Raw genomic sequence first — 11,700 nt, forward strand, 5'->3', positions numbered from 1 at the left:
ATTTGTTATTACTAAAATTTTTTTACTATGTATCAATTAATGTGTTTATTAGTTTTTATTTTAGTATGAAAATTATCTAGATCATAATACTAATAGTATATCATAGGGTTATTATTATTAATGTATTAACCGAATTTTAATGTTTATTATTTATATATTTAAAAATTATATTTGAGAATTATTTACTTAATTTCATAATAAACGGCATTTTTAAATTTGAATAATTTATTAATTAGTTTATACTTATTATACCATATATTTAACAATTTATTGAAAAAAGAATATTAATATAATGAATAAAAAAATAATTTAAAAAAATATTATTTAAAGAATAATAAGGACAACTAACCCCTAATCAATTTAAATTTAGAGATAATTAGACCCCTGTCCATTTCTAAACCTGAGACATCAGCATTTTTTGTTTAGAGTTGACGAAACAATACCCACAACAATCACGTTGTGTGACAAAATTAGGAGACAAAAACCGAAATAGATCGATTGTATTTTGAAGAATCGCGTTATCATTTTTAAAAATGGACAAAACCAAATTAGTAATTCACTCTTACATAAATTCTGAACGATACAGAAAGTTTACACTTTTTATGCATACATTATGATTAGCCAGAATTCAAATGCTTGACCCCTGGTTCTATTTGCGGTTATGCATGCATTTTGCGCTCTTCTCTATTTTCACTTAAAACAAGGAGGAGGTGAATCTTATTAACATAATAATTTGTGATTCAGATTTTTTGTTTATTCACAGATAAAATTGTTAGATTTTCACCATCTACAAGCATTTTAACTTTTGATTTTCTGATGGTTATTAATATATATGTGAAGATATATATTTTAATTTGAATAATACTATATAATCAATAAATATTATTATTTTTTGTCAATATTTGACAATAATTTTGTATATAAAAATTATATAATTTGTATTTATATTTATCAGAGTAATTAATATAATTTGTATTCACATTTTTTTATAGTTTACACTTATAAATTAGTAAAATTTATTTGTTAAAGATAATTTAGTGTTTATACTGGTCAAATGATTGCCAAAAATACTAAAAATTATTTATTGCCAAAAATTATATTTTTAATTTTTTATAATTTTATATTTTTATTTAATTATGACCGAATTAATTGAATGAATCACTAATCAATCAGTTTAATTAGTGATCGATGTTCAGTCGTATGACCCATTAATTACTGGTTCGGTTCTAATAAGTATAGGCCACAGCCCAATCTCTATTCACTTACCTGCCGATAGACGAGAACGACAACCCATTTCTTTGTCTTGCATCACTCCCACCTCTTCAATGTGGCTGGTGCTATCTGTTCTCTCTCTACCGTCTCCGTAGCTATGTAATGCCGGCAAGGCTGTAACCTGTGAGAGAGCTGCTACACATCCAAGTATTTTTGGCAACCAAGTTGGCCAAAACCCAACAAAAATCAGTTTCATTAGTGGAGCGTGAATACACGCTCTAACTACGTAAACATTCCTGTGTTTCTCTCCTCCTCCTCCTTCTTCTTCTACTTCTTCGCATTTCTCCTCATCATTCTTCATATTTCTCTTCCTTTTTCTTAGTGTTCCTTCTCCTCTTTCTTTGGATTTCTCTTTCTTCTTGGTTTTATTTCTCTCAAGACAGTAAATCAAGAAGAATTTTGAGAAAATAAAATAAGAAGGAGAAGATGAAGAAAAAAAGATGAAAAAGAAGAAGACGAAGAGGAAGATGAGGAGGAGAAATTCAAGCAAAAATAAAACCAAATGAACCTAAATTAAACTAAGAAATGAACCGAAAATTTTTAAAGAATAAAAAATTTGGTCAATAATTAACAACAGCATCAAGTGAATCTCAGTTAATTCATAAATGAACCGAAATTAGTTCAGATTTGAACAAAAACTAACTAAACAACCACACATGAACAAGTTCAGCAAATTCAAGCGAAACAAAACCAAATGAACCTAAATTAAACTAAGAAATGAACCGAAATTTTTTAAGAAATAAAAAATTTGGTCAATACTTATCAGCAGTATCAAGCGAACCTCAAATAACACACAAATGAACCGAAATTAGTTCAGCTTTGAACAAGCAGTCAAAAGACTCAATCATCAACAAAAACACATCCAATTCATTTCTGGATCCAAATGAACCTCAAATAAACTAAAAAATGAACTGAAATTATTTAATAATGGCACCAGATAAAATCAGAACCAATAAAGATGTTAGCAAAATGTTGGTGTTGTTAGTGATGACGATAATAAAAGAGAAAGATAACAAAAAGGGAAAAGAAGAAGAAGAAGAAGATGCAACATCGGGAAGAAGAAGAACTTGCGTGCGCGAATTTGAAAGAAGTGACGGCAGTAAACGTACGCGCGTGAATTTAAAATACTTGGTTGGACTTGGTTAGGGTTATTATGACTTGAATGTAGAGATTTATTCTTATTGAATATTATTGACTTGATTTGTTAAGAATATGGATGAGTTCAATTTTAAAATTTCTATTTATGGATTAGTTCAGGTTAGGGGTGGCATGCTGGGAAGCTCGCCCCGTCCCGCTCCGCCCCACCTAGTGAGACAGTCCTAGAATTCCACCCCACCCCGCTGCGGGCTAAACCCGCCAAAACTCATTTTTTTTTACTATTAACTACTAAATAATATATATAATTTTATAATCATATTAATAAATTTATAATTTTTAAAGGGATAAGAAAATTATATTTTTTTTTATATTCACAAATATTAAAGTGTTTGTAATTATAAAGAAACACTAATCCCGGCGGGAAAGCTCATCCCGCCCCACCAAAGCCCGCGGTTTAAGCAGTGCGGGTTAGGCGGGCTTTTGCTCTTTGGCGGTCCCAATTTTCTAGCCCGACTCGCCTTTTTTTGACAGGTTACGCGGGCCGACTTGTCGGCTTTAGGCCAGTTTGCCACCCCTAGTTCAGGTTATAAAAACAGAGAGGACAAGAATTATGGTTCAGTTAGAAGTTATAATCGCCAAATTTAAAAACAGTTAGTCGAACCGGCTGAAAATTGGTCGGTCGAACCGAACCGTAACACGGCCGGTTTTCACCTTTTGAATGGAAACGACGCCGTTTCGTTCTTAAAGAGAAAAGAGGAAGGAAAAACGGTAACCCACTAACCCTAGCCTCCTCTTCGCATTCAGCCACTTTCAGCAGCATTTCCTTCCTCTCGAGCTCCTCAGTCCTCCCTCACTCCCTCAGAATCGCATCACTTGATCCGTCCACCCACTAACCTCCATAGTTCCATCCAAGTCTTCCTTGAAAACCCTAGCCTCCATAGCGCCACCGCGTGTCTCACCGTCGCTGCTTGGTTCGTGGTGGTCGTTTGCCAATCCTCCTGGTTCGGCGTGCTCGAAGGCCTTCCTCGCGTTCGTCCAACGCTAGCGTCTCCAGGTCCTGTTCCGCAGCTCTTCGCTCGTCGTCTGTCCGTGGGGTTCGTCGCCAGCTCCCGTCGTCTGTCGCCAGCTCGCCAGTGTTCGTTGCCAGCTTCCTGTCGTCCGTCGATCTCCATCAATTCTCCGCTCCCTGCCCTCGCCAAAGGTAATGTCTCGGATGCACTAGAATTGTTCAGCTCTTGTTCTTGGTTGATTGGCTTTGCTCACTGGTTGATAATGAATTTTAACTATGTTACTGACTTGTTCTTGGTTGATTGGATTTGTTCACTGCTTGATGATTAATTGATACCCTCATTCTTGCTTGTTCTTAGTTGATTAACTCTGTTTCTGAAAGTGAAATCATGGATAAGATTACAGGGGTTTTGTGTTTTTGTTGAAATTATTGATAAAAAATGGCTTTGCTATGCTGCTGCTGCTGTATTTGAATTTCTTGCGCTGTTGTTTTTGAATTTTTGTTGATGATTTATTTGATTTCTGGTTCTGTTGTGCAGCTGGGTTTTTTATTGTGTTAATGAAAGCTGCTGTTTTTTTACTGTGATGTTGATTTATTGATTTCAATTATTTATGATTGTTTGTTGAATGATCATTTGATGTCTGGCTGTGCTGTGCTGCTGCTGCGCTGATTTAATAATAAAATATTTTGTATTATATATGCTTTTCTCTCCAGTTCCAGTTGTCATATTTATTTGACAATGAGAAAGCCCAGCCTTACCACCCCTAATTATATTAATGTATTCAATACACTTGTAACTTGAGTTCTCTAATAGAAGATTCACAGTCAAATCACAAATCATAAGCCAAATGAAATTACTGCCATAATGAAAAGAAACAAAGATGATAGGAAAACTGCGTATATGCTCATGCTTGTAAGCATATATTAGAGGGTATGAAACTGTATGATTTTTTTTAGCCTCTAATATCATTCTTTAGTATTGAAGTCAGTGATCTTCTGGAATACACTTGGTGTCAAGTTTGACAACAAATTTATAAATTATTAATTTGGAAGATAAAATTTCATGTAGTGTTTTTAAATTTGGAAGATATTTTAAGATTTATATTAGACTATAATTATATTTTAGGATGTTTATTTATAATTTATTTATTATTTTATTCTAAAACGGTTTTTCGATTGAACCATGGTTGGACCGGGTTAGACTAGTGAACCAGTGATTAGAGCGGTTTGCTGACCAGTCCGGTTCTCAAAACCATGGATTTTTGCATCTCTTCCTGAGGTGAAAACACAGTGTCTAATTAAGCTCGATTAAATTCAGTGTGAGCTCTTTAATCTTTGTGTTTGTGATATCCAAGGTTCTGAAAACTGAACCGGTCATCGAACCGTTCTATTTATTGGTTCACTGGTTCAATCGGTTCAACAAATGGTTCAACCGAAATAACTGTTTTATAATAAAATAATAAATAAAATATAAACACATTAAAACATAATTATAATCTAGTATAAATTTTAAAATATCATCCAAATTAAAAGTATTAGATCAACCACAATGTTATAATATCATTCAAATATAAACTCAAAAGTCAAATAACAAAAAAAAAAACAACCAAATATAAAATACCAACATCAAAATTTGCCATCAATCATCAAAATTTCCAAATACATAATCTAAGATCAAACAGCAACCCAATGACAAGAAGTCAAGAGCAATGGATTAGTCAAGAATAATGAATTAAATTGATTGATACTATCATCTAGCCAATAACAAAATTTAGTTAATAACAACCAATGACAAACAAGAATAATAAGATCAAGATTAAGAACAATCCACAACAAAAACAATTTACCAAATTAACAAATTATCAAAATGTTAAGAACAGCACAACATCCTAACAATCACAAGTTATCAAATTAACAAGTTAATAAGATCAACAACATAACAAAATAAGTTAAGAAAAACAAGTTAATCCAATCGAAACAAGAACTAGAACTCCAACCTACTAATTAAAACAACAACCAGCTAAAATAAGAACTGCAATCTCCATCCAGTCATCCTTTCAAGCATATATGATTCTGCACAATTATCGCAAATGCCCAACTAAGTGATTCTGCATAAGAAAAAAAGCTAAGCAAGATCTTCAAAATCGCAAACCGAAGGGAAAAGCGAATCGGTCAAATGCCAAAACCGGGAAACGGCACGGTAGGTAACCCTTACCAGCCCCAACCCTAGCCCTAAACCCCTGCCCCCTAACCAAAACGCGCTGCTGCCCCTCTCACACGCAGCCAGTCCGAGCCCCTCTCATCGAGCTCCTGCTCCAATGTCACCTTCGTCCAGCCACCGCCTGCTACCGCTGCCGACGCAACTGCGAACTTGGAAGCCACCGTAGCAGCGTCGCATCTTCCTTCCCCTCCGTCACATAGCAACCGTCGCAACTTCCTTCCTCTCCAAAAGCAATGGTTGTTTTCTTGCTTTTTCTTTTGTTCATTTGTTGTTCAGATTCAGAGACGTTCCTTCCCTCCTTTGCTTGGTTAGATCAGTATGATTTAGTTTATTCATTGAAGATCTTGCTTAGTTTTTTTTGGTGCAGCAGAATCACTTAGTTGAGCATTTGGTTAAATTGGGGATAATTGCTCAGAACCATATATGCTTTGAAAGGATGACTGGATGAAGGTTGCAGTTCTTATTTTAGCTGGTGGTTGTTTTAATTAGTAGGTTGCAGTTCCAGTTCTTGTTTCGATTGGATTAACTTGTTTTTCTTAACTAGTTTTGTTATGTTGTTGATCTTATTAACTTGTTAATTTGATAACTTGTGATTGTTAGGATGTTCTGCTGTTCTTGACATTTTGATAATTTGTTAATTTGGTAAATTGTTTTTGTTGTGGATTGTTGTTCTTAATCTTGATCTTATTATTGTTGTTTGTCATTGGTTGTTGTTGACTAAATTTTGTTATTGGCTAGATGATAGTATCAATCAATTTAATTCATTACTCTTGACTAATTCATTGTTCTTGACTTCTTGTCATTGGGTTGCTGTTTGATCTTAGATTATGTATTTGGAAATTTTGATAATTGATGGCAAATTTTGATGTTGGTATTTTATATTTGGTTGTTTTTTTTTTGTTATTTGATTTTTGAGTTTATATTTGAATGATATTATAACATTGTGGTTGATCTAATACTTTTAATTGAATTTGGATCTTCTAAATTTTGGATTTTCACTTTAGAGTATAAAGTGTGATCTCTCACCATTGAATGTTTTCTCTCTCATGTTTTCTCTTGGCCCCATCTGTGAAAATTCAAAATTTAGAGGATTCAAATCTTTTTTAATTTGGATGATATTTTTTGAAATTTATATTAGATTATAATTATGTTTTAATATGTTTATTTATATTTTATTTTATTTTATTATAAAACGGTTATTTTGGTTGAACCAATAAACCAGTGAACCAATAACTAGAACGGTTTGATGACCGGTTGGTTGTCAGAACCTTGGAATAAACATTTAAAGTAAAGCTTCATCCAGGGCAATTGTTAAGGGAAATATGCAATGTATTTGTGAGATGCCACTAAATAAACTACAGTGCTCAAACCTTACTAGAATTATCATTTAACATTGAACACTTGATCCACGAGATTGTAAATCAATAAATAAAAAGAAAGAAATTTTCCTAATGTTGATAGTATGTTTATTCTGAGCTCCCCTTAACTTAGCATATTCTAGTATGCATAATGCGTTTCGATTTTCTTCGGTCATAAATTTTGATGTTTAAATTTGTTTATGAATTTTTAATGATAAATTATAGACAAGTTATTATGTAAAATCGTGAAACTTTGAATTTTATTAGCTTAGAAATTATTGAATTTAAATATTTAAAATTATATGTTGAATTTTTTATAGTTTTATTTATATTTACTTAATCAGTTTAACCTCAGTTGAACCATTGAACTATTGAACCAGTCGCTCGATCGGTTCGGTTCTCGCAACCTTAATGGCGACAAAAGTGTTGGCTTTCCCTGTCACTGTGATTGACCTTTCCAAGCGTTTCGGTTCCAAGTCGCCACAACCCAGTTCCAAAGTTCGCGTTTTTACCCTCAGATGTTCTGCCGGTAACCTCCCCAATTTCCTTTTTCTTTATGGGCACCTCAAAAATCTTGTAAAGCAATGTTATTAAACATTACATGAATTGTTCTTATCTTGTCTTCAACAAATTCTTGAATTTTAACTAATGGGGCCTTGAGTTTTTCTTGTTATTCTAGATAATATTTGAAAGCTTGTTCTTTTCATGCTTTTGTTCTTTTTCACCCTTGACTTCTTAAGCTGAAGTATGCTTCCTGCTAGTCAAATATATAAAGACTGTTTTGTTTAGCTTCTGTAAGTTTATGCTTGAAGTGGTTATTAGCCAGATCTTAAGGAAATTGATGCAATGTTTTTTTCCCTGCTTTATAAATGGTTAAAGGAGAAAGACCTTGGAAGACATCAGATGCTAGACTTGTTTTGGAGGATGGATCAATCTGGAAAGCAAAGTCATTTGGGGCTACAGGAACCCAAGTTGGTGAAGTAGTTTTCAATACATCATTAACTGGGTGAGATGAACTATAAATCCAGTCTTCTTATTGGCATGACTTTAATCTGAGAATGTGCATGTGCGGTTGTTTACCTTGTCATGTATGTGCTTTGCAGGTATCAAGAAATTCTAACTGATCCTAGTTATGCTGGCCAGTTTGTGCTAATGACAAACCCACATATTGGTAACACTGGTGTAAATTTTGGTGAGTATTCATATCGTCTCTTGAATTATTTTTTATTCTGTGAAGTCAATTATGATAGCCAACCCCACCTAGCGGATAAGGGTTTGTTGTTGTTGAGAAGTCAATTATGAATACATGTTTATGCTCCCATGCTAGATGATGAGGAGTCAAGACAATGCTTCCTTGCGGGTTTAGTAATTAGAAGCTTGAGTATCAGGTTTTGTTGACATTCTCCGGAATTGCTTTTCGTCAATTTAGCTTTACTTTTTTAGTCAACTAACTCTCTTCTTGCAATAAGTAATTCAGCACCTCAAACTGGAGATGTACAGAAACTCTAGGTGACTACTTAGCAAAAAGGAATATCATGGGAATTTGTAAGTATTTTTTAATAGTTCTTTGAGAAAGTCTATTATGTAAAAATTTGTTGTTTTGGTTTTAATGTTGAAAATTTGGTGTGCAACAGATGATGTTGATACACGTGCAATCACCCGCAGATTACGGGAAGATGGCAGCCTTATTGGTGTCTTGAGCACTGACAATTCCAAAACTGACGAAGAACTACTTAAGATGTCTCAATCTTGGGACATTGTTGGTAAGCATACGAACATCTATTTTCCTAATATTCTTGAGACATGATACATGATAGGGTGCAATGACGTCGTTTGATCCATGTAGCCGACCCAACCTAATGGGAAAAGGCTTTATTGTTTTTGTTGTATGGAACTACATGGATCATGGATGCTTTTCAATATTTTTAGGTATTGATCTTATAAGCGGAGTATCATGCAAAACTCCACATGAATGGGTTGATAAAACAAAGCAAGAATGGGAATTTAATTCTAAAGTGCCTCAGGAGACTTTCCATGTAAGTATAACCACTGTTATTACTGTTGCTTCCTTTTTTGTATAATATTGGTAATTTAATATGCCCTTCATTCTGGTTTATGCATTATAGGTTGTTGCCTATGATTTTGGAATAAAGCAAAATATACTCAGAAGACTCGCGTCTTATGGCTGCAAAATCACTGTTGTACCATCTACATGGCCAGCATCAAAAACTTTGAAGATGAAGCCAGATGGGGTGCTTTTCAGCAATGGCCCTGGAGATCCTTCTGCTGTTCCGTATGCTGTGGAGACAGTAAGGGATATTATAGGGAAGGTGCCTGTCTTTGGAATTTGCATGGGACATCAACTGCTTGGCCAAGCTTTAGGAGGCAAAACCTTTAAGATGAAATTTGGTCATCACGGAGGAAATCACCCTGTTCGCAACCTTCGAACAACCCATGTTGAGATTAGTGCTCAGGTATGTGGCTCTCGGACTTCTCTCTCGCCTAAGTATGTCAATGAATGTATCTGATTGATTGATTTTAGGCGTATCATATGGAATGTTGGCACTACCTTGCTTCCATCTTAAAAATGAAAGTAAACGAGACACTGAAATCTTACGAGTGAGATATGGAGGAAGTGCTTACGTTTTGGTAATGACTCATGCAATTGTCTTTATATGAAGTTGATAGTTGAGAATTGTGAGATAATTTGACATCTGACTAAATTGCAATTGAACGAATTTTCAAATATCAACATCTCATGAAGACAACTTTGCATGCGAGTTTTCACCTTACATTTTTACACTGTAGCAGTGGCAGTTTGAATGGAAAAACCTTTTAGTTTGTAAATCTGCTTTAGGAACTTAGTCCATGTCTGTGTCGTATACAAATGGTTAATTGTTATCGCATTGTATGTATAATGGTAAATTGCTTTATAAACTGGCAGAACCACAATTATGCGGTTGACCCTGCCACTTTGCCAGAAGGAGTGGAGGTTACTCATATTAACCTCAATGATGGAAGCTGTGCTGGTCTTGCCTTCCCTGCTAAGAGAATAATGTCTCTCCAGTACCACCCAGAAGCATCCCCAGGACCCCATGATTCGGATTACGGTAAGAGATTAGCAGCTTGGTTATTTTTTACTTTTAATTTGGATCTGATGAATAATAGATAATAATATGGGAGTTGTTGATGATTGCAGCATTCAGGGAGTTTGTATATCTAATGAGGCAGGAAAAAAGAAAGAAATCTGAGCCCCAATTATCAACAGTGTAAACCATATTCGGTCTATGCTTTGTAATGTACTTCGAATAATAAGTACTTCATTATTGTCTCCACGGCTTGATCTGTAATTGTGATTTGTGAACAAAACAATCAAGCTGCATTTGTTTTAGTTCTAAATGCAGTAATCTCAAGTTATCTTGCTATTTTGCTTGATCCATCGAGCAGTAGAAACCAATGTAATCAAATTACAGGTTTTTTTTTTCTGAAATAAATAAAAAAATATTTTCAGAAACACGTTTTTTGAACTTTAATTTCCCAAATACATTTATTTGTTTGGGCCTTGGTAAGGTCGCCGCCAGGTAAACTCCGTTATTTTAACAGAGTTCGTTTGATCCCTGGTGAACTTCTATATTTTTATAGAATTTGCTTTATTTCCGGCGAACTTCACTACGTTATCTTCCCGTTTGTGGATGTAGTTGATGGCTCATTTTACATGGCGTTACTGTCCGTTAGCGTGGATTGTCACAAAACCCTAACTTTACGAGTTTTCACCCAAAATAGGCGGTTCATTATTACACTCTCCCACTCTTTCATAACATCAACCGAATTGAAAACGTCATTCCTCTTCCAGACCGATCCGAATAGCTCTCCCACTCTTTCATAACATCAACCGAATTGAAAACGTCATTCCTCTTCCAGACCGATCCGAATAGCTCTTTAGAGTTTTCGCTGCAAACTCGGAATACCCTAACAACCAGCTGCTTGCTGATTTTACACACTGCCATTCACCAAGACTTTATCCACTTTGGAGGCATACCCACATCTATACTGATCAAAAGTCAACAAACCTTATACTGGAACACTCCAGATTAGTCTTATACAATCTTCAATAATTATGGCGCTAACAAATATATTTACATATTTGAATCTTGTACTATATTATTTAGTCAATGTTCAAATAAAAAAATAGAATCAACACATTTAAACTGTATCTAAATTGTATTTATTTTAAGATATTTTTACATCTCAACGTTCTAGCAATACTGCATGAATTATCTTTTTACTGTTAATCTAGTAGTGCCATACTCAGGTATTTAATATTCGTTATCGTTATTCATTACTTTTTAAATTAAAAAATTAACCTATAATGAGTACAGCACTAAAACAGCTACTTTCACTAAGCATGTGTTTGGCAGAACCGTCCGAAAAAAAAGCACGTTTAAACTTCTTGAAAGCTTCAATTTTTTGTTTGGCTAATTTTTTATTTGGCAAACGCAGAAGTGATTTTGTATTCAAAATTACGTTTACCAGAAGCAACAATTTATAACTTCTGCGTTTCACTAACGGACTTTTAGCCATTTTAATTAAACATCTATTTTTCTTTAGGAGATTCTACCGTGCTTACCCTAAAAATCAACATATTATGTTATTAATAGGTGGCATATTAAGAGGCTGCCAAATATGTAAATTTAAGGGCCTTTAGAATGTGGTGTATAACTATAGGGTGATGGCTAAGGAGT

General features: G+C 34.3%; 1 protein-coding gene across 3 annotated transcripts; it reads left to right on the forward strand.

Annotated features, from left to right (window-relative positions):
* Positions 1-3,141: 3,141 nt before the first annotated feature.
* Positions 3,142-10,383, forward strand: LOC107469278 (carbamoyl-phosphate synthase small chain, chloroplastic). 3 transcript variants are annotated; one of them, XM_052255343.1, is made up of 11 exons: positions 3,142-3,571; positions 7,303-7,487; positions 7,838-7,964; positions 8,062-8,150; positions 8,286-8,346; positions 8,436-8,503; positions 8,593-8,721; positions 8,888-8,994; positions 9,085-9,432; positions 9,903-10,068; positions 10,158-10,383. In XM_052255343.1, the coding sequence occupies exons 2-11, from the start codon at positions 7,370-7,372 to the stop codon at positions 10,229-10,231; spliced, it is 1,287 nt and encodes a 428-aa protein (XP_052111303.1). In that variant the 5' UTR covers positions 3,142-3,571; positions 7,303-7,369; the 3' UTR covers positions 10,232-10,383. The 3 variants fall into 3 exon arrangements, with proteins under 3 accessions (XP_052111303.1, XP_015944141.1, XP_015944142.1); XM_016088655.3 differs by having other exon boundaries at positions 7,314-7,487; XM_016088656.3 differs by having other exon boundaries at positions 3,143-3,571; positions 7,339-7,487.
* The last annotated feature ends 1,317 nt before the right edge of the window (positions 10,384-11,700 follow it).

The sequence above is a fragment of the Arachis duranensis genome, chromosome 10 (genome assembly GCF_000817695.3).
Source record: "Arachis duranensis cultivar V14167 chromosome 10, aradu.V14167.gnm2.J7QH, whole genome shotgun sequence".
In the NCBI taxonomy this organism is placed as follows: domain Eukaryota; kingdom Viridiplantae; phylum Streptophyta; class Magnoliopsida; order Fabales; family Fabaceae; genus Arachis; species Arachis duranensis.